Here is a 22,932-nt window from a genome sequence, read left to right as displayed (position 1 = left end):
GCGCGCGGCACCTCGGGGTGAGCTGAAGGGAGGTGCGATGGTGGGCGCTGAGGTGGGCTCCGTGGGGTTGGACCCACGCGGTTGCGCGTCCGTCCTCCTCGCGGCTCTGAGCCGGCCCTGAGGCCGTACGTGCTGTCCCCTGCTTCGCTCTGAGGGCGCTGTGGGCCCTGAGGAGGTGGCGGCGATAGCGGTCCCGGTGAGAAGGCCGAGGGCTGTCGGAGGGCCGTGCCGCCGGCCTTAACCCTCAGCTGCTTCCCGCCGAAATCGCCCTTTTCGACCTCTGCGTGCCAACGTCCGCCGCGCGGCCTCGTCCTCCCGGCCGGCAGGTGGCGCTCTGCCGCCCCCGCTGCTCCCGGCGCGGCCCCGCCCGCAGCTGTGTCGTTTCCTCCGCGCCGCTTGGGGGCGCGCTGCGCGGCCGGGCAGCACGGCGGCCCACCTGGCGGAAGCGGAAGCGCCCGGCGGGGCGGCCGTGCAGCGTCGCCGCCGCGGAGCGCCGTGAGTAGCGGGGCCGGGCGGGACCGGGAGGGGGGACGCCGGGCCTGGAGGAGGTGGGAGACTTGTCCCCGGGCGGCCCGGCCCGTTGTCTGCCTGCCGCGCCCGGTGTTGGGTGGGCTCCTCCCCGGGTGGGCTTTGCTCTCTTCCTCCGGCCGCGGGGGCGGGCTCTTGGCTGTGCGCCCCGCTCGGAGCCCGCCTGCCCCTCCGGCACAGCCCTGCGGTGTTGGCGGTGCTGGAGCCCACCCGGAGGGGCCATGCGATGCGTTGCGCGGCAGAACGAGGCAGCGGCGATCTCGGGGAGGTCCCCGCGTTAACCCCGGGCTGACGTCCCTTTGCTGTTCGTGCCAGGTTGCTTAATGCTGCTGCTCTTTGTTTCCCGTTTCTTTTCTTGGGAGGAGTGTCTGAGAAGTAGGTCAGGTTGAGGCATACCGGCATCCGCGTGTAGGTGGAGAAAGGAGATTTTTCTTTGTTGGAATTCTGTGAAATAGGTGAAAGTTCTTTTGACTCAGATTTGAAGCCTAATGCACAGTGTTTAGCTCAGACTGAGCAGAGCACTGTGCTGTGTGTGGGACTGGGATTGCCTTTCAGTGTCACAAGGTATACATTTTAATCTATTTTTGTGTTGTAAACATCTCAGACAGTGGAAGTGCCTCCCTTTGTTGTGTCTGGATTTGCAGAATTGAAAACAAGCTTTTGATTGAGACTTACCCTGCTCTACTTTCAGTGTTTTGTGTTATAAAGTTGCATGTAGTCTCTTCCTCTCATATGTGAATTGAAGCAGGAGAAGCTGGTCCATCAAAGAGTTCTGTCTCCTGGTAGCTGTGCTGGCCGAGCCTGTGCCTTGAAATTCTTTGCTCCTTTAGTGCTTGTTTGCTGAATCCAGGTTTGTTTTTCTTATTAGCATCTTTAGCAAGCTCAGTCCAGCAAGCTATGCCTGCTCTATAGCAGTGTGTCAAACAGTTGTGCAGCCTTTCCATTTTATATATAGAAAAAACAAACTCCTTTTGGGGATTGACAGTCCTCACGCCTTGATGTCTCTGTTAATGAGTTATGTGTAGGAGTTTATAGATGGGTTCCTTTTGGAGCTGCACACAGATCTTGGATTTATGGTTTCCCACTGCCATATCTCTGGGCTGTTTTGTCTAGCTTAGATATACTTTGTAAAGCACGGCTACCTTCAGGAGGAAATATCTGCTCACTGAACCTCCTGTTCAGGAGGATAAGACTTATGCTGCAGATCAGTCAGTTTGGAAAAGGCTCATTTCACTGTGTCACCTTCCAGTATGGCCTCGTGCTTTTGGCAGAATCTCATCTATTCAGAATTCGTAATGCTATGCTTGTAGATGATATAGTGATGGCATTGCTAGACCCTTCACAGCTTTCTTTGAAAGGAAAATTTGTAGGAGAATGATGGTTGTCCAGGGCCAGTTGGTTCAAAATCAGCTGCTAATTCTGTGTCCACTAGGCAGTAGGTTGTCCTAGCCCTTGATACAGTCCTAATCAGCCTTTATTCTGATATCTGTGTGCTGAGATATTCATGACATTCACAGGGTGGAAGAATGAAGTATGAGCTTAACAGGGAAGGATTTGTCCCCTTCATGAACTGAGCAGCTGAGAGATGTTACGGTAAAGAGGCAGACAGCAGTAAGTCTGTGTGGATCTATGAAACTGTTAGCCCTGTTATGAGAGGCTGACCAGTGGCAGCCAGTTTTCCATTGCAGAGATCTGTCCTTTTCCTTTCAGGTTTTCCTACATGAAATAACAGGTTTCTCATAGCGCTTTTGCTGTGTTGTGTTGTGGGAATCTGCCATGAATGTTGGCTGGAAAGGAGTGCTGACCCTCTGGTATTTTTTCCTTTTACAGAAACATGCAACATGGCAGCAGCCATGGAAACTGAACAGCCAAGCCTTGAAGTCTTTGAAACTGCGGGCTGTGAGGAGCAGGTACAGAGAGAGGAGCAGCCAAAACCAGAACCTTTCTATGTAGAAAGACATTCCTGGAGCCAGCTTCGGAAACTGCTCACAGATACACGAAAGTATCATGGGTATATGATGGCAAAAGCCCCACACGACTTCACATTTGTTAAGAAAAATGATCCTGAAGGACCTCATTCTGATAGGATTTACTACCTTGGTGAGTTTGCTGGCACAGCTTGTGTCTTGACTAAACAGTCACTGCGGAGGTTGTTTGGATTTGTCTGTTCCTCAGCACACACCTGATTCCCTCTGGGTTGGTCCCCATGTGCCTTGGCAAGAGCTATCAGAAATCTGAGTAGCACTGAGAGAGATGAGCAGGAGAGGGGCATTCAAACCTTCCTAAACGTGCATCATCTTTGAGACATAAGCTGCGCTGTGCTGAATTCCAGCCAGTGGAAGTAACAGAACAGACCTTTTTGAATTTAAAAGCTCACAAAATAAAAAGATCCCCGACCTTGAACAGGATGAGGTTATTCTTCGAGCAGCGTGTGGTAAGCCTGACTGTAGTTCTTTGTTCCCTGCTTTCTCTGTGACTTATGTTTCTGAGAAGCAGGGCCTTCTCAGTGCAAGGCTGCACTGTAGAGGCTGTCAGTGGTAGGAAGGCCTGTGAAACTGTTTCTCAGCATCTTCTGAGAGCATGTGAAGTATTAACAGAAAGCTAATATACTTCTCTTTGTTTTTCTTTTTGACAACAGCAATGTCTGGGGAGAATCGGGAGAACACGCTCTTCTACTCTGAAATTCCAAAAACCATAAACAAAGCTGCTGCCCTGCTGCTTTCCTGGAAGCCTCTCCTGGATCTTTTTCCGGTGGGTCCTGGTTTCTTTCTCGCATCTTAGCAACACAGCAAGGCTTTGAGGTTGCACCTATAACCCGTTACTGTGAATTTCAATGTTTTAAGCTTCTCCTTGGATTTGGTGAACTCTGCAACCATCTCAAAAACGAGCACGATCTTCTCATCAGTTTTTGGAGTTAGAGCCTGCGTGCCTATGAAAGCTGTGTGTACAGGTTGATTTCTCTGCCAACAGAGATTGCAAGTGCTAATCTGCATCAGATTCCCTGCTGTGAGATCCTAGGCGTTGCTGAAGGAGCCTGTAGTCTCCGTTAATCACTGTCTTGCAGGGGGAAGCAGTGGGTCCCCCTGACTGTCAGTGGCTCTGTGACTCATGCTGAAGCAAGGCATCTCTTTTCCACTCAAGGACGTGCATCCCCTTCTCACCTCGTGCAAAACAAGCTGCACGAGTCCCCCATGCACTATAGCAGGTTCGAGGAGGCAGGGCATTTCCTGTGTGGAATTAGGTGTGTTGTTTCCCCATGTTATTTCCTGAGGTTGTCAGCCAGACATAAATTTCATGCTGTGCTTTCCTCCCACTAGACCAGGCACTGCATATCTGCAGAAGTTAGCGAAGGCTGTCCTACTCATTCTAGAAATAATAGACCTTTTGTCTGATCTTTCTCATACCAGTGTGCATTGAAAATAATGCCAGCCTTGCTAAGGGAGAGGTTGCACTCAGGTTCCCAGTTCTGTGGGATCCGGTCAAGGACTGCACCTAAAGGTTCTCACAGCAGAAACACAAACAGGAGTGGGCTCCTGGCTGTCAGCAGGATTCTGGAGGAGGAGGGTGTCTGCACAGCCATCTGGTCCTGGAAGCCAGGAATGCAGAGATGCTCTGACAGTATTGTAAGAAATGCAGAGCAGAGGTGTTGATTCTGCTTCTGTGCCCGCATTCAGGCCCTCCTGGACTATGGGATGTACTCTAGGGAAGAGGAGTTGCTACGGGAAAGGAAGCGAATCGGCACCGTTGGGATTGCGTCCTATGATTACCACCGAGAAAGTGGCACCTTTCTGTTTCAGGCTGGGAGTGGAATTTATCACGTGAAAGATGGAGGCCCTCATGGATTCACTGTGAGTTTCTTCATCTCTCTGTCTGTCTTACACAGTACTTCCTGCCTCTGGCTAGAAGCTCCTTGGCTTTGTAGTGAAGGCAGTGTGAGCATCAGTTGTTGCTGTACTGGCATGGCAAGTTACTGCTGCTCTGGAGGGGCAGGCAGCCCTGACCAGCCTCGAAACGTGGAGAAGTCCTCCTTAGGGATGCATTGCCATGACTATAGAAACTTGGATGGAGAAATAAAAAGAAATGGTAGAAACTGTGGTGGCAAGGCAAGTCACTAGATTTTCTGATTTTTTTTTTAAGTGGTATTGCCAATAAAAAGGGACATGAAGTCTGTGATGCTCTCTGCTCTTTCATGTACCTGGGAGTCACAGAGGCAGCTTTTGTTCACATGCTGTGGTTTAGAGGTCACTGTTCAGCAGTCAGTGCTGTATGTGTTACAAGATTTGGCTGTAGAACTTTGTGAACAGTTACTCTTTGCTTGTGCTGGACTTCAAAGCTGAAACCATTTCTTGCTGATACAACAGATGCTCAATGTTTGTCCAACCCAGTTGTTCAGTGGAATTTACTGTATCTCGAGTTGTTTTTGGAGAACAAGATTACTGTCTGTTCTGCCTGTCCATTTTTAGGGAGTGCCAGGCTTCTGTAGGCAAGCTGCCTTCTCATCTGTAGTTATTCCTCAGCACTGGTGGAAGAGGTCCTGGTGGAATTGTGCAACATGGTGGAAGCACAACTCTTTCTGTAAAAGTATCTGCTGATATTTTTCTGTTCTGGATTTGTATAGACTGTTCTCTTGTAAACCTGCATGTTTGAAGTCAGCAAGCATGTTACTGTGGTTGTGGAGACCTTCTGCTAATCCTGTTCAGTTACTGTCTCATTACTTACTGTTCTTTTGTTTCTTCTGTCAATCAGCAACAGCCTTTAAGGCCCATTCTGGTGGAGACCAGTTGTCCAAATATCCGGATGGATCCCAAGCTTTGTCCAGCTGATCCAAATTGGATTGCCTTTATCCATAGCAATGACATCTGGATATCTAATATAGAAACCAGAGAGGAAAGGAGGCTAACATTTGTGCACAATGGTAATTCATCCTGAATTAAAATCTCTGCACCTCCTCTGCACTTGTTCTTGCTGTACTGAATTAAGTAGTGACACTAGGTTTTCTTCTGAAATCTGAGGGAGTGGCAACTGTTTGCTTCATCTGGATTTGACTGTTGTGTTCTGTAGGTATCCTCCAGAGCAAATACTGCAGGATATTTCTTTTCCCAATTTCACTGGGAAAACCAGCATCTGACAAGTTTAATTATTTGTTGAATACATATGGAAAGCTTTCTCCTGAATCACAATTTTTTTTTATGTACCAGAACAGTCATTTTTGTGTGGTGTAGCTGTGGGTGGAATAGAACTGGAGGAAAGTTTCTGCCAGTGAAGTCAGGCTGCAGGGCTTTTTAGAGGCAATATAGATGGTTTCTGAATAGCACTGTGGCTTCTGCTGGTGCCCTCGTACTCAGTCACGTAGATCTGGGCTCCTTACCCTCTCCATATCTGTTTTAGACATGTATCCTAGAGGAAGGAGAATGGAAAACTGTGGATGAACCACTTCTTAAAATCCATTGCATTTTGCAATTGAAGCACGCCTCCTGTCTTTAAACTGTTGTTTCATTTTAAACCAAATCAACATTTTTGATGCTTTATAATAATACTTGAACTTATCTAAAAGTTAGTTATTAGAATGTTATGTAAGTACATTAAAAATAAACTGTAGCAATGACTCCTTCTCAGATGACAATTATTTATGGAGTGCTGCTAAGTTACCTCCAGGGTAACAGGAAAAATATTGAAGCCCTATGGATGGGGTTGAGATGTTATGTAAGTCTGTTACTTTCAGTCTGTACAGTGAATGAAATGCTGGTAGTTTTTTCTGAATGTTGGTACTTTCGGTGTCAGTTCTCAGAGTTTTTTTGCTTTGATTTTCTTAAAACGTGTTCCAGTTCACTGAGCTCAGGTAGGGAGAGCGTTCTCTTTCTTGGATGAGTACATGGAAAATTGAGAGACTAATTGGGTAGGAGTAAGAAAGGAGGATGAGGCTTTCCTTTCCTCAAAGAGGCTGCTGTGTCTGGGAGGATTAGATCTTCCCCAAATAAATCAGCAGAATGGGGTGGAAGCAGAAAGCAATTCTGCTGAGAAGGCAGATTTACTATCATGTAATTGTTCCCCAGAGGTTGAACACAGGCCGTGTTTGGGATGATGCAGAACTGATTTGATTCTGCAGTACATCATGAACTAATTCTTTTGTGTCTCTTTTTTTTTTTTTTTGAGAACTTGCCAACCTGGAGGAGGATCCAAAGTCTGCTGGCGTGGCTACTTTTGTGCTGCAGGAGGAGTTTGACAGATACACTGGCTATTGGTGGTGTCCCAAGGCAGAGCCAAGTGAGTGTGCTGGGTGCAGTGTGTCTGACAGGCACAAGTAGTGGCCCCTTGCTGTGCTGTCCAGGGAAAGTTATTTCTTCTTGTCTCTTCCTGGGACTGGAACTTTGTAGCTCTTTTTGAGCTGTAAGAGTCTGCAGTGGTGGGTGTGTTAAGGTTAGCCCAGGTTACTGGGGGAAGAGACTTTCTCACAGCAGTGTTAGGAATTGCAAGAGACTTGTGTGTTATTTTGTGTAATGAAGCAGGAACCACAGACATTCCTTCACCCTTTCAACCTGCATGTTCTCCTGGGAGAGCACAGGTGTCTGCAGTAACCAATTTTGAGGATTGCTCTGATCAGGAAATGTTAATTCCTTTCCAGCACTGAATGGGGGTAAAGTTCTTCGAATTCTCTATGAAGAAAATGATGAGACAGAGGTGGAAATTATTCATGTCACATCGCCCATGTTGGAGACAAGAAGAACAGATTCCTTCCGGTACCCCAAAACTGGTGAGACCCGGATGACAGTGCAGCTCTGTTTCTGGGAGATGCTTGTTTCATTCCATTTGCCTTTCGCTGGTGGTAGAGCAGCAGGTTGTTGTAGGCATGACATGCAGTCAGTCAGTGGAAATGCGTGTGGAAAAACTTCTGCCCTGGAGGTTTGATTAGTCACTGGTGCCTGTGTTGATTTTCCAGCCATGAGGTTACCAAGAGCTCAGTCCAGGCCCCTCAGAAGTTGGCAGAAACCTTACCTGATGGTCACTATTTTGGAGCTGCTGTCTCAGATCCTGGCACAGAGAAGGAGGTTCCTGTTACAGCCTGGTGTCTCTGAGGGGATAGCTGCAGAATGATAGCATTTGGGTTTTTTCAGGGCGAGGCGTTCTGCTTGCTGCTGGCAGTGCCCTGGTAGTTCTAAGGGACTCTGATCTCTGTGAGTGTTTTTAGACTTGGAAAATTGTTCCCTTACAGGCCACCAGGGAAAGCCTGTGCTGTCATTTTCAAACGGTGTATGATGGCTTCAGCAGTGAAGGAGGGAGGGCAGGCTTGAAGCGTATCAAGTGGAGTGCTGCTGGAAGTGGGCAAATGAGACTCAGGCAGACGTGCTGAGCACTTTGCTGTGGTGTGCCAGGTGTATAGGGCAGGCTGGAACAAGCTGACCCTGGCTCTTCTGAGGTTTCGCTGCTGTTTTAGCAGGGCGTGTTGATCACGTTGTGAAAGCAGTTCATTTTTTTCCTTACTCCCAAAATCTTTTTATCTTGGTGTTATCAGCCTTGTAGATTTCCTAGTCCTTTGGCAAAAGTTTTCTGCTTATGATTCTGATTTGCTGCTCTTGTAAGGAGCAGGGAAGGCCATGTTAGCTTGCAAAGCAAGAAGTGACTTCATGTTTTCCAGTCTAGTGTACACTTAGATTTCTGAGGGTGTTTTATTATACTTTTATTAAGTGCTGAATCTAAGCAGCTTAGGAAAATCAGGCAACCGAAGCTAAATGCCTTTGAAAAAACAAACAGACAGTGTTCTAATCTCTGGCCTCAGTTTCCAGTCAGAGCCACACAGGCAATAGCTCTTTTTTGGAGTTGTTATAAGGGCAAAGTTTGGGGTGGAGTGTTACCAGGGAGAAGGTGAGTACTTCAGCAGGCCAGCACTGTGGCTTAAAGCATGTCATTTCACCTCAGTGCTCCAGTTTTTGTGTACAGATGAGTTGATGAGTTGGAAATACCTCACAGAAGCACTGAGAATATTGAAAGTATGCGGAAGCTGCTGGATAGGGCTCCTGAGATTGACACAACTTAATTTTTTATACTTCACCTCTGCTGTGAAGCAGGCCCCAGCACTCAGCACTGCAGGTGCTGTACAACTGCCTTGTTCAGGCTTTGTGTAGAGTTAGGTTGGTTTTCATTGTTCAGCACAGAAAAGTATTCCTCCACTTTGTATCCAGCAGTATCAGCTGAACAGTAAACTGAAGCTTGCTCTGCTATCCTAATCACTCCTGAGCTTTTACTTCCAGGTAGTACGTGCATGCTTGGTCTGTGGGAGAGAAAACTGACTGACAGTAGTGTGGCTCTTGATCAGAGCTGTTTGTGGGATTACATCCACCAGTTCTGCTTTGTGTCTGTAGTCTCTTTTCCCTGCCTGGTTCTCTCATGTGTGCAAGTAGGCTATTAGATCAAAGAGCATTCTGCTCTTTGCCTGTTCCAGTTCTGTACAAATAACAGCCCAGTAATGCACAGTTCAGGCCTGCCCTCTTGGAAGCAAACAGTTGGTGCCTGACTGCTAACATCTGTTTTCATAGGTACAGCAAATCCAAAGGTCACTTTCAAGATATCTGAAGTGGTGATCAATGCAGAAGGAAGAGTAAGTTCCACGTTCCACTTGTTTCCTAAATAAATTTGATTTCTGTGACTCTTTTTGGTAAAAATCACTTTCCGTTTCAGTATAAACAAACTTTCTTGGTCGTGTTAGCTTAATGGCTTACCTCTGGAGGCCGTGCACTTGGCTTGTTTCTTGCAGATACTTGGTGTCTGTGTGCTTGACAGTATTTGACAAGGATTGTTTGATGTAGTCAGCTGCAGAGCAGAGTATTTTAGGTGTGAATGGTTAGACTTTCTTATATGATAGATATCTTGATTTGTTGGCTGCAGATAATGGAAAAAATTGATTTCAAAGAGAATTTATCACCTTATAAAAGCATGAACATGTGGAGAGAGATGAACTTTGCTTTCACTCCAGGAATTTTGAGCAAATGCAGAAATTTCCACAGGCCAGTCCAAGGTCTTTGGACAGTTGGGAAATTAATCTTACAAACAGATACAGTAATCTCTGTTCACTGTTGGGATCCTCTCTGCTCCTGAGCTGCTTCAACTCATCAGCACTCACCTGCTGGGACAGTGATGCTGATGCTAGCCAGCAGTCAGGGGAAGCAGTCAGGACCCGTAGGGTACCACTGTGATTTGTCCCAGCAGGGACAACCTGCAGAGCTGCATATCAGTTAGAACCATATTGATAACTGGATGCTGTGCAGAATGTTCAACAGATAGTAACAAAAACACTGGACAAAACAGCTTGGTACAAATCGCCTTCCCTTTGTGTTTTACATGGGGAAACTGATCATGCAGGTGACTTATTCAAGATGTGATTGATTTGTGAGGAGAATCTGTATTCCCTGAATCCCAGCCCTTGCTGTGCTGGTGATGAGCTGCTCTACTACTATTCTGGTCTCTGACTCCAGGTGGGGTGAATCCCCTGCGTTGAAAAGACTGAACAATCTAAACTGCATAGGCTGCACAGAAAAAGTCTTCTGTGTGCAGACTCTGATCGTGCATGAAAACTGGTTGTGTGGGTTCATCTCAGTGTCACTGAATCACTCCTTTGTCAACAGATTGCAGATGTTGTGGATAAGGAGCTAGTTCAGCCGTTCGAGATCCTCTTTGAAGGAGTAGAGTACATTGCTAGAGCTGGGTGGACGCCAGAAGGAAAACAGTGCGTATGTTAATCCTGTCTCTGCTTAGGGGGTTTGGGGCAATGCAGTTAGAAGCAGGGTGTAGTGGTCTTTGTCTTCCTCAGACTTAAGCCTTCTTTCGTTTTTGCATTGCTACAAAGACATTTGTATAAAGGAAGCAACTTCTCCAAAGCCCAACAGTCCTTATCTCCTTCTCTGACACCTGGCCCTACTGCTTCAGGAATGGGCACTCACAGCCTTTGATGTATGTGTCCTCTCAGCATCCCTGTGAGAGAGAGTGCAGTGCTATTATCCCCATTTTACAGATGGGGAACTGAGGCCCAGAGAGGCTAAATGACTTGCCACAGTCACTCAGGAAGTCTATGGCTGAGGAGAGAAACGAGCCCAGGTCCCCTAGGCTAGTGCCCTAACCACTGGACCATCCTTGCTGAGCAGACTTACTGATCAGAAAACCTGCTGTAAGTGCTACTTACATTTGCATGTCATTTTTAACCCTGCAGATGATGTAGTACAGTGTTTCTAACTCACCAGAAGCTTCTCCAGAATTGCACTTCTCCAGTTCTTGAATCTAAAGGTTTCACTTTTTTCCTTTTTTTGTTTTTTTTCAAATGTGGAAGAAATGCAGGGACACATTTGTTCCATTGTCTTGCTTTTTTGCAGGATTATTATTTAAAGCATTCATATTTTGATGAGTATCCTGAAACATCAGTTATTTTTCTTCTTTGTTATTCCCTCTGATTTTTCTCTTCTCTCTCTCCTTTAAAGCACGATCCAAATTTGGGGGAATAGAATTAATTAAACTTTTCAACCACCAGTGCTTATGCAATATTGAAATGAAGTGAAATAGTTATGGAAGAGATTTGTTTTTGTGGGTGACATTTTACATGTGGCTTTTTTACTTAATCTGAAGTTGAACGTTCTCCACTCCCCCAAATGCCTAGTGGCAGTGTGCTTCTTCTGAGGTTTTTCAGATCTCTCTAGTGTTCATTGCTGTATGTTATTTTCTCCAATATCTGTCTTCTCAACAGCATCTGGTCCATCCTACTGGATCGTTCCCAGACTCGGCTGCAGATAGCCTTGATCCCTCCTGCATTATTCATCCCAGTAGAAGATGATGCAATGGAAAGACAGAAACTTATCGACGCTGTACCAGATTCTGTTACGCCTTTAATTATTTATGAGGAGACAACAGACATATGGATAAATGTAAGAATGTGAATTTCAGCCTTGTACAACAGTTTGTTTTTAAAGACCCCTGCCATGTAGATGTTGCTGTGCTGACGAGGAGAGTGTTCCTGTTGTGCAAGCTCTGTGCCTGTTCCTAGCAGAGAGCTGCTGTAAAGGACTCACAACGTGCAGAGGACAAAAGGGTGTGTGATGTGAAAGCAGAGCTGCTTTGCTTGAGGCCCCCTGGTATTCCAGGGTAGCCCCATTCCCACTGTGTTACCCACTGAGCTCCTCCAGCTTCTTTGTGCAGTTCTTCACCAGAAGCAGTCCCAGCAAGTGAAGTATTCTTCAACCAATGAAGATATCACTAGATGATAGTGGAGAACATGTCTCAAGAGTCTGGTAACAGTCACTGAAAATCCTCCTTAGCCACACATATTCTGGTGAAATGGACTCCTGTGTAATGTTCATGGAGGTATTCCTGGGACTGGACACTGGTGTGCTGTGCTCACACTGTAAAAAGGAACGCTGTCTGTGTTTGTGCAGATCAATATCTCCAAAATGGCATCCTGCTGGGGGTGTACTAGGGTGCAGGAGAGCCTGAGGGTGTCAGTCACTGGTGGGTAGTTGCATCTTTCAGCAGAGGGTGTGGGCACAGAGTCATCCGGTGAATGATTTCTGTACAGTGAGTGCTCTGTAATACTGTGCTTTCTTTTTAGTAGTTGTGTGCGTGGTTTCAGGATGGTGCAGTACGCTGTTCTTTCTCTGTTATTTCTCTGGGTGGAGATGTTTTTGACTGGCAGCACATACTGTGTATGTAAGTGCTTCTGATGCTTCAAAAGATTGCCACTTGAAGCAAGAGCTTGCATCTTTATGACTGGGAAGATGATGTCAGTTCATCTTTCTATAAATAACCCTTTCTTTATGGGCTTCTAGACAGCACTGGGCAGAGGTGACCACCAAAGCCTGTCTTACTTTGATTGGCTCTGGGATACTGTCTGCAGAGCTGGATCCACCTCTGTAAATAAGCTGGAAGGTCAAGTGCCAAAGAACTTAATTCGTTCTGTGGCCAGGATTTAGGATTTAGGCTGTCCAGAAGCCTGGAGCTGTGCAGCATGTGGCTGCTGTTTGCAGACACCTCCTGGCTCTTAGGCATTATTTGTTCTGCCAGTAAGGGACGCTGTGCTGCAGCCTGCTGCTGTGACCTGTGCTGGGCAGTTAGAGGTACATTCGTGTGACTTCAGTGCCAGAGTCCTGCTGATGACACCAACCCACTGTTCTGACTCCACAGATCCATGATATCTTCTATGTTTTCCCTCAAACCCATGAAGATGAGATAGAGTTCATTTTTGCCTCTGAGTGTAAAACAGGATTCAGACATCTGTACAGAATTGTCTCAGTTTTGAAGGAGAGCAAATATAAACGGTCATCTGGAGGCCTCCCTGCTCCAAGTAAGTGACATTATTCTCTTGCTTTAATTGGGCATTTGCTGCTGACTGGTGAGGAAATAAATGTCTTTGCAGGTGGCAGGAATCACTAGGAAGTCCTGTTGTTTTCTGAAAAGCACAGTGCATTCACTCCTCTTGAAATTGTACAGGGGTTATTCTGTATGCAGCACGCCTTAGTTTTAACCCTGATTGTTCCTTGCTGACTGGAGGTAAAAGTTTCAAAAAATCAGATGGGCTTCCCTGTGGTACTGTGAAATGCACTTAGTTGACAGTGATGGGATTGTGTCTACTTCCTGCCTGCAGGAAGTTAATCATTACAGCAATAACATGGCTATCTCTGGTATGAGGATCCAGCATACCTGATAGATAGGCATTGGTTCAAGACTTGGTTTTTGAAGTGAAACCAACGTAGTTCCTGTGTGCCTTTACAAGCAGCTCGTAGCAGAGGGGCTGATAAAGAGCACAGTTTGAACACGTTGTAAAAACGTCCACAGAGGGCCTCCCTGTCTGAGGGGGCCCACTTGTTAGTCCCTTTAAAACAAACATATGTGCTTGGCAGCAGAGCCTATGATATGGCAACTATTCCGAGAATTCCTGTCTGCTCTTAAAGAAATAATGTGGTATTGCTGTGTAGACAGAGATGTTAGCAGGAGAAAATTACTGACAGCTGTTGCAAGTGGAAATGCAGGAAGAGTAATTTCAGGCAAAAAAACCCAAACCACTGATGCAAAGGCCATGTGCTTCCAAGCTGCAGTCAGTCTGCGTGTAGCTGCACACAAAGCTCCTGGAATGTTTTTTCCACAGTATGTGTTCTTTCATTTACAGTTTCATGCTGTGATGCTTAATTTACTTGTGTGCTGAAGGTGCTCGCTGAGCTCTGCATGCACAAAAAGTACACCTCGTTTTACTGTAGGTCCTAGTTACGTGCAATTGTTGGTGTGGGTTTTTTTCCAAAAAGCATTATATTGGGTTCATTAGATTCCAATGAATGTATCCAATTACTTTTTCTTGCTAAATCTCCCTCATTCCAAGGCAGATGAAGCCATCTTATAAAAGCAGGGCTGATTCCCAGCCTGAAGCAGAATTCCCTGTTTTTGACACCAGAGATTCCTTTTGCTCCCTTTTCAATATTTTAAAAAAAGTAAAGTTATCCAAGTATCAGTTTGAGAGCACCCATGAATCCTTCAATACGTGTCTCTCAGAATGTTTAGTACCAGCCCTGACATTTGTCTGCAGAGCTGGCAAAGGTATGGGTCCTCTGCAAAGCCACGTTGCTTTTGGCTTTAGTCTAGCAAAACAGCTTGGAAGGGGAAAGTATCATCGTGGCTGTGTGTTCTGTAAAATGTACAAGTGTAAAATCTCTGTATCTGCAGGTGACTTCAAGTGCCCCATCAAAGAGGAGGTTGCCATTACCAGTGGGGAGTGGGAAGTTCTTGGCAGACATGGGTCCAATGTAAGTCTCTGCTATTGCTGCATGGGTGTGGAAGCTACGTAGGCGTGCAGGATGACAGCTGGCATTTGCTGGACAGTAACTCCAAATTACAGGAGCAGTGGGGAGAAGACTTAGTGAGGAAAGAAGACCTGGGCTTTGTTTTGGCAATAACTGGATATTGAGGGATACGTTGCTTTTGTTTGTGACAGATCTACGTAGACGAAGCCAAGAAACTGGTGTATTTTCAAGGCACAAAAGATTCTCCTTTAGAACATCACTTGTATGTTGTTAACTACAAGAATCCTGGTGAAGTAAAGCGACTGACGGAGCGTGGTTACTCTCATGCCTGCTGTGTCAGCCAGGTATCCATCTGCCCGAGGCCTGGATGGGCAGGGCTGGCTGGGTGTGTTGTGTTTTATCACTGAATATATCTTTCACCAATCAGCAGACAAGGCTGTATTTCAATATAGCAAAAGCACACCGTGCTGTGTGCTCCAGTATTGTACAGCCACCTCTGGAAACTGGATCTGACCTCCTAGTTCAAGTTGCTCCTCAGCTCAGACAGGAGGAGCCAGTTTGAACTGTTTGAAACTGAGCCTGGCTCTTTTTTGCCTGAAGTGTGCTGTGGAGCACTCCTCTGAGGAGTTGAGTCTGTGGCAGTGTTCAGGGGTTCCAGGCATTTGGGGCAGGAACCTGTTCTGCTGCGACTGCTCTTCATGGAGCAGAGTGCATGACAAGGTCCTCATGCCATTGCTGCTTTTAGTTTTGTTATGTTAGTACTTGAATCTTGCTGAGGACTTCAGCTTCTCAGAGTCTATCGTTGCACAAGAGCCCAGACTTCCTGGATTCGTTCGGTTCCTAAACATCTTCCAAAAGATAAAAACACAGGAAAAAAAAAAAACCTTTTGTCTGTACCTCTGCACTGAGGAGTTCAAGGTGATGTTCCTTTTCTCTCTAGGATTGTGACATGTTCATCAGCAAGTACAGCAATCAGAAGAACCCACACTGTGTGTCACTTTACCGACTGACAGGACATGAGGATGATGCAGCACAAAGGACAAAGGAATTCTGGGCTACAATTTTAGATTCAGCAGGTAAGAAACTGCAGAAGACAATCAGGAAGGAGTGTAAGGCTTCCCAGTGTCTACTAGTCTGAGATTTGCTGTTGTGGGTAGTCAGGCTTCTCTGTGAAAATCATGCTCGTGTGAAAAAGTAGAGGAGTGATTCAGCTTGATGACAAATGAGTATAAACTGACCACAAAGAAATTTAGTGTGGAAATTGCTAAGTTTATACTGACAGAACCTATAGAATGCATGTTTGCCCATCAGTAGGGCAGAGTTAAGTGAACTTGTTTAATTCTGTGCTAAGTACAGGTTAATGAGCTTGCTCCTGGGCCTCTGAGGAGGGCCACACGCTTCTTGAGAAGTTCTGTGTCTGCTCCTGTCTTTGTGAGGCAGCTCCTACGCTTCTGTTTTTCCACTCTCATTCTGTTCCTTCGTGTCTTCCCAGGCCCTCTTCCTGATTACATTCCCCCAGAAGTGTTCTCCTTTGAGAGCTCCACGGGGTTTACACTCTATGGGATGATGTACAAACCTCACAATCTGCAGCCTGGAAAGAAGTACCCTACTGTGCTCTTCATCTATGGAGGCCCTCAGGTGAGTGCAGTGTGTTTGTGAGTGCTGAGGTGGGCCCTTCTTTTCCATGGCACAGAATGACTTCTTACTGAGGGAAGAGAGCTTAATTCATAGCAGACCACAGGCAGGGAGAGGGAATCCCACAGCGGGGAGGAGGGATTTGGAAAAATCTACTTCGTAAAACTGTTTAAAACATTGAAAGGGAAGTAAATAAAACCAGTCTGCAGTTGAATTAACAGGTTTCTTTACGTAGGTGACTGTGTTGTTGTTCTTCTGTTCCAGGTGCAGCTAGTGAATAATCGATTTAAAGGACTCAAATATTTCCGATTGAACACGTTGGCCTCGTTGGGCTACGTTGTTGTTGTTATTGACAACAGGGGATCCTGCCACCGAGGGCTGAAGTTTGAAGGAGCCTTTAAATACAAAATGGTGAGTGCAGCTCTGCGTCTGCTTCTTCAGACAGAGGCAGGTTTGAGTCCTGGTCATGCCTGAGCTGAAGTCCCAATGTGGCATAGAGACCCAACATAGTTTGTGCAACGCTACGTAGTTTGGGGGGGGAAACTGTGTGGTGTTGAGCAATGTGAGTGTGAGAGAGGAAAGATGCTCAGTGTGGGATGGATATAATGTCAGGACTTGAGTTTGCAAGCTTGTCACGTGTAAAGGAACCTGGTAAGGGGAACTAGATCGTGAAGGTCTATTCCAGCTCAAACCATTCTATGATCTCTGACTCTTACCAAAAATACAGTTTTTATCTGGTGACTTAGCATGTGTTTATTGTCTTAAGGAGGAAAGAATCACAGAATTGTAGGGGTTGGAAGGGCCCTCTAGAGATCATCGAGTCCAACTCACAGGGGTTGGAGTCATCTTTCTGTGATGTGCCTGGGACAGGGCAGTGCTGGTGTGTGGATGGGTGCTGCACAAACAGAAGCAGCAAAGGTATGAAAGCTGGTTACTTTCAGAACATGCTTTTTGTCTGAGACTGACAACTTCTCTCTCTTCCCAGGGACAAATAGAAATTGATGACCAAGTGGAAGGGCTGCACTACTTAGCGTCCCAGCATGACTTCATCGATTTGGATCGTGTTGGCGTTCATGGCTGGTCCTACGGAGGCTACCTCTCTCTTATGGCTTTAATGCAGAGGTCAGATATCTTCAGGGTATGTTCGTACATTGAGTACTTATTCTGGTGGTGCAGACAGAATTTTTCCCTTAATCATGTAACCCCCCCTCAGGTGTTCGCAGCACAAAGACTTCTGAAGTAGCTCCAGGCAAGTGAGGGCACGGTGCTTTGCCCGTTTCCTTTGAGATTTTTCTGGTTGGGCGAGTTCAGAGGAAAACTGCTTTTTTAGAACACATTCCTTCCATGGTATTTCTAATTAGGCTTCCAGGCTTTGGTTAACCTGATGCTTCACAGAAAGTAGATCTTAAAATTTATTGACAATTTAAAGCTAGTGCTTTCTAACACATCACTGTGCCTCTTTAAACCAACGTTCGGTGGATGCTGCAGTTCTTTGTGACCTTGGGTGAATTCTCTGCACTTGTTTCCATCTGTAGCATGGGGATGAGATGCTCTTCCTCTGTTAGCCTGTTGTCACTGTTGGGTTCTGAGGGCTGTCTGGGACTGGTATTCACACTGAGTCTGTACTGGAATAGGTAGGTGATTCAGCTTTTCAAACGGAGACGGTGCTACCTGTACAGGCCCAGTAATTGGTACTAACAGAGATGACTCATATCACTGAATTGTATTTGTACAATTAAATGCTGCTCTTTCCCACCTCCCCTCACAAGTTTGCAGCCTTCATCCTCAATGACTGTGGTATGACTGCATCATCACCATGCTTGCTTATCCTAGCTCCAGATGAGCTGGACATAATCCTGACCTGATGTGAAGGTGCTGTGCTGTCTGTGAGGTTTCCTGCATTGATGTAAGCAGGGTGCTTTTGGGTGTCCAAGAAACATGACATGAGAGGAGTAGGGGGGCAGTTCAGGTTGGCCAGTTTTCTTGAGACATCTGGGAGTCTCTTCTAGTGAGCTGAGGTGAGGAGGATCTCTTCACTCAGCTGAACACAGAAGGTCTTACTTCTCTGGAGCTGTGCAGAAGAGCTTTGAGCTGATGGATTCTTGATCTTGCAGTAATGTAACAGTGCTGCTGTAGCTTTACTAATCTGAGGTCACGTGTCTCAACTGGTGTCTGCTTTGTCTCAGCTTAGCTCTTTGTGCTGTGAATCAACTAGGGGAAATTACCCTGCCGAAAAACACCACCACCACCTCTTCCTTCTGTCCTGAGAGAATGGTTTCTTTGCAGTCTTGATCTATTCCCAGATCAGTTTGTAGCAGTGTGTTCTGTAACAGCCAGGGGAGCAACCTGGCTGTGGGGAGAGGTGCTGGGAGAAAGTGCTTTTGATTACATGACTTTGGAACTCTGTAGTAATAAAGACAAAACTGTTGTTGGGCAAGCGTCAGAGGCAGAGATGTGGTGAGAGCTGAATACTGCTCTCAGTATGGTTTGCTCTTTGTGGCTCCTCTTGCTTTGCCTAAATCCAACCTCAGTATTCTTAGGAGGTTTGATCGTTCCTTTCCACAAGTCCTTAAGGATTATTCTGTTTTTATTTTTAAAGGTACTTGACTGGGAAGGAGTTTCATTTTGTTTAGTTTTTCACTGGTCTTTTTTCACAACCCTTGCTCTGTATGCAGGGGGGATTGCTGAGGCCTAGGGAGCTTTCAAGCCCAGTTTCTGTTAAGTGTTGAAATAAAAGGTGACTCCAAAGCAGGGCACTCTGCATTTTGAACACGGTCCAGTTACCTCCAGCAGGACCTGCAGGTGATGTGCTCAGTGTTGCTTCTCATTTGTCCGTAGGGTCTTTCTGGTTTTCAGCAGCTGCATTGACATAGGCTACAGCTGAACTCGGCAGATGCACGCGAGCTGTGGGAAGGCTGTGGACTGGAAGGAGAGCTTACAAGTGTATTCTGAGCGCTGGGGTAGAGACGAAGGGGGGAGGGACATCCCCAGATCACGACATCAGGGTTGTCCTTCCCCTGCCCATGCTGAGAGCCTTGCTGAACTTGCAGGTGGCCATCGCCGGAGCGCCCGTCACGCTGTGGGTGTTCTATGACACGGGGTACACGGAGCGCTACATGGGGCACCCGGAGCACAACGAGCAGGGCTACTACCTGGGCTCGGTGGCCATGCAGGCTGAGAAGTTCCCTTCTGAGTAAGTGTGGTGCTGCAAACTCTGCCCTTTGTGGCAGGAATGTTTAAACCCCACAGGCAGATATTTATGTCCCTGTTCTTGGCAATTCAATCTTGGAATCGTAAACGCTGGTGTTAAAACAAAAACAACGCTAATGAACTTAATAGACTTCAATGAACATTTGCATAATTACAGACCATTCCAAGTAATCCCTTTCATCCTAGCTGTAATTAAGACTATTTTTGTGTCTAAAGAAATGACAAACACATCTCCAGTTATATGATTAGCAGTTTAGAGTCGCAGTAAGCTAGACAAAAATTAGTGTATCAGCATGCTTTCTGCGTGCTCTCAGTCTGCATCAGCACAGAGGTGTCTGCAGAGCAGGCCGAGGCCGTGGGCTTTTCTTGCCAAAGAGCTGAAAACCAGCAGTGGTTCTGAGCACGTTGTTAAGCCATTGCCCAAGATAGAAATTGCTTCTGAAAATAGAGATAATGTACAGATAGACGGTCTGACCATGATGTGCATGTGCAGGAGCAGCTTATAGAGGAGGAAGGAGTATGTTTGTGACCAGCTGCAGTCCATGCAGGCAATTCACTGTGTTCAGCTGTGCAGCTGTTTTCACTGTTTGCTCTTTTGGAGGCAGTGTTTGTGGACTGTGAAGTGACTGGCAACTTTCGGGATGCTATCTAGAAATGTTTTGTCTCTTGCTTTTCTTAGACCAAACCGTTTGCTGCTGCTACATGGGTTCTTGGATGAGAATGTTCACTTTGCACACACTAGTATTCTGCTCAGCTTTTTAGTGAGAGCTGGGAAGCCATACGACTTGCAGGTAAGGCTGGAAGCAGGATGTGCAAATAATGTGTTGTTCTTTTGTCCTTGAGTACAAATTGAAGCTTGTGTTGTGTCTGTGCTGGGCAGCTTGGGATTCTGGAGTAAAACACTAGCATTTGAGCCTACTGTTTGTTTTGTTTTTTTGTTTTTTTTTTTTAAGGGAGATTTATAAGTAAACCAAACAGCTTTCAAGTAAGTGAGCAGTTAAGGCTGCTCCCAAGGAGTTGTACAGTTTGGAAGCAGTACTACAGTGTCTGAGCAGAGCAGGCTTATGTAAATAATTAAACCCTGCTGCTTCAGTGCAGGTGTAGCCCAGGTACCCTGCACCATGCTGCAGAACGTGCTGGCTCCAAGCAGGATCTGCCTCTGGTCAGCTTGGAGTCCCATCCTGCTAAGCACAGGCAGCATCAGCCTCCAGGCTCAGGAAATAGAGGAGAGGGGATGCAGTAGCTGAAGCACAAACAGAGCTAGTGCACGGGGATGATGTGTGTGTGTTTTGAACTCCAGGGCTGGTTTAAATGTTGGTGCTCAAAACTTTTGTGGGTACTGATGGCTTTATTTTGTGTTTTAGATCTACCCTCAGGAGAGGCACAGTATAAGGGTGCCTGAGTCGGGAGAGCACTATGAACTCCATCTACTGTATTACCTGCAAGAGAATCTGGGCTCTCGCATTGCTGCCCTGAAGGCAATGTAACTGACCTCTGCACAACTCTGCTCAGCTGGCTGCTGTACTGAACGAGGAGATAGGAAACTAGAGAAAATAGAATGGAACTTTGCATTTTGGTGCCTGCCACGTGTACACACACACACATACACAGAGAGACACTTTTTTAAAGTAAATTCGGTGCCATATAGGAAATTAAAGGACGATGACCTAATAACTTTACAGCCTAAGGTGTAAATAAAATCCAGTGTCTGTGGTGTAATGCAGTACCATGGGTGTTCTCTTGGGGGAGGAGCTGCAGCTGGAAGTAACGTACTCCACAGCACCAGATCTTTGCGTTTGGAAAGGATTCTGATCTAATGAGTGTATTTTTACAGTGTGTTCCTTGGTACCATAACACTAGAAAATTGTCTCACAGCACAGCAGGAATTTACCTGGCTGGTTACAGTGTACGTTGCACTTTGAATGTCATCATGTAGCTTTTATGTTTCATACACGGATGTGTCTCGCTCCAGAAAAGCTGGTTACAAGGTAGACTCATCCCCTGTCTGGTTACTAATTGTTTTTTAAGGAGAAACACTTTTAAGCTGCCCTGTACAGATTTTAAATTGTGGGTTGGGTTCAGCTGATGCCAGGTTCTTTTCAGCTATCTCTTCCTGGGTAAGTCGTACTCCGTTCTTTCTTCCAGCAGGTTGATATCCTGTCCTGATTGCACTTGATTTCACTCGGGAAGTGAAATGATGTTTCTCTGTGGTGTGAGAGCAACAATCTTTTATTCTGAGATGCAGACTAATTGAAGGCAAAGAGCTGAAACTTTGTACATTTTAAAAGAAGCTTAAAAGTGCAGCCTGTTCCTCGCTGCCATTTTTCCCTGATGTTCATTCTGGAGCTGTTTTTGCTGTACTGTTTTCTTACTGTCACATCAGCATGATGTAGATAATCTGCATCCTCTTACAGTTTTAAGATTCAGCGCTCTGATTCAAAGGTCTGCAGAGGATCTGGTGAGGAGAGAGCTCACGAGCACCGCACGTCAGGCAGTGTGAGCTGCTTTGCTGAATTTCCTGCTTTATTCGAGGCACCGTTTCCCAGACTCTGCTCAGTCCTCTGTTCCTGGGTCATTTCCAGCACTGCTGCATAGCATGACTACGATGCTGTATTTCAGAGCCCCCTTCTGCATAGCTTAAGGTAATAACCCCTCTAAGCCTAAAGATTCAATCCCAGTTGTGTTTCTGTTAGTGGGGTTTTAACTAAGCAGCAGGCTTGGCTAGAAAGTGTTGTATGTGAAGTCGCTTCAAACTTGCAATGAGTTGTTCAAGATAGAAATCCATGGCAAAACGATTCTCTTTAATCCAGGAAATTCTCCCCTTGGGACCTGCCTCTGAGACTCCTCTAAGTTTTACTGGTTTTCTTAGAAACCCAAGAACTTCCTTTCCTTTCCGTTTGGTGCTAGAGAGAAGCAGAGTGTGGTTTTTCATCTTTTCAGACTGCGGAACCACTCTCGGTATTTGAGCCCTTATTCCCCCCCCATGTTACGTCCTTGCCTTTTCCTCACTTTGGTGCTGTTCAGCTTGGCCTCGAGGCTCTGAGATTTCACGTGATCTCGTGGTGTGTCAAACCATGCTGTTTTACAGTGAGGCTGCCAAGCAGATGCACTGATGCTGGCAGAGTGGTGCAGTTACGCAGTTGTAAAATCTGTGGGATTTGGTTGGGGGTTATGCACACAGTAGCCAAAGCAAACAGGTGTGCAGTGGGTGTACAGCTCCCACTGTTTGCACTGGGGTTCTCATTTTCAGGTCAGTTGAAATACCCTTAGCAGGTTGATAACAGCATCACTGCTGGGATGTGGGGAGGGACAGGGCTCCTTCTGACATCTCTTTGAGTAATGAACTGTGGCTGAACCTGGGCTGTATGCAGTGTGCTGTAGTCAGTGCTGAGAGATGAGGAACTGTGCTGATGTGTTCAGACTGGAGCAGTGGCAGTGAGTACAGAGAAGTATAAGCTGTCACCGTGGAGTTCCTTTTTGTTCCCTACATGTTTATGCTGTATGATATATACATATATCTATATCTGTTCATATATACATATATGTATAAAATTACGTGTGCATAGCATCGCCTTTTCCAAGGTTGTTTATATTTTGTTCAATATTTAATTTGCTTTTGGGGGCGTTTCTGCTCTTTTTCTAGAGGTGAGTACCCTTGAATGTAAATGTTTATGATTTTTAAGACAAAATTGATCCTTTTGTGTAAAAAAAGAAAAAAAAAAAAGCCTTCATCAAGCAGTGCTTCTTTGGCAACTGCAGCACCAGGCTGGATTTCAGTTTAGCACGGGATTGTAAG

General features: G+C 46.0%; 1 protein-coding gene across 1 annotated transcript; it reads left to right on the top strand.

Annotated features, from left to right (window-relative positions):
• The first annotated feature begins 457 nt into the window (after positions 1 to 457).
• Positions 458 to 20,859, top strand: DPP8 (dipeptidyl peptidase 8). The gene is made up of 20 exons (XM_065734066.1): positions 458 to 495; positions 2,359 to 2,628; positions 3,167 to 3,279; positions 4,203 to 4,376; positions 5,275 to 5,443; positions 6,682 to 6,792; positions 7,151 to 7,279; positions 9,060 to 9,121; positions 10,146 to 10,246; positions 11,255 to 11,432; positions 12,685 to 12,844; positions 14,215 to 14,294; positions 14,483 to 14,635; positions 15,232 to 15,367; positions 15,784 to 15,929; positions 16,191 to 16,337; positions 16,912 to 17,064; positions 18,977 to 19,119; positions 19,816 to 19,927; positions 20,501 to 20,859. The coding sequence occupies exons 2-20, from the start codon at positions 2,370 to 2,372 to the stop codon at positions 20,621 to 20,623; spliced, it is 2,649 nt and encodes an 882-aa protein (XP_065590138.1). The 5' UTR covers positions 458 to 495; positions 2,359 to 2,369; the 3' UTR covers positions 20,624 to 20,859.
• The last annotated feature ends 2,073 nt before the right edge of the window (positions 20,860 to 22,932 follow it).

This window comes from Cyrtonyx montezumae, unplaced genomic scaffold (genome assembly GCF_038088225.1).
Source record: "Cyrtonyx montezumae isolate F1298 unplaced genomic scaffold, pur_monq_1.0 scaffold_17, whole genome shotgun sequence".
Classification (NCBI taxonomy): Eukaryota; Metazoa; Chordata; class Aves; order Galliformes; family Odontophoridae; genus Cyrtonyx; species Cyrtonyx montezumae.
Note: the sequence above shows the minus strand (reverse complement) of the source record. Positions and strands in the feature narration are given on the sequence as shown.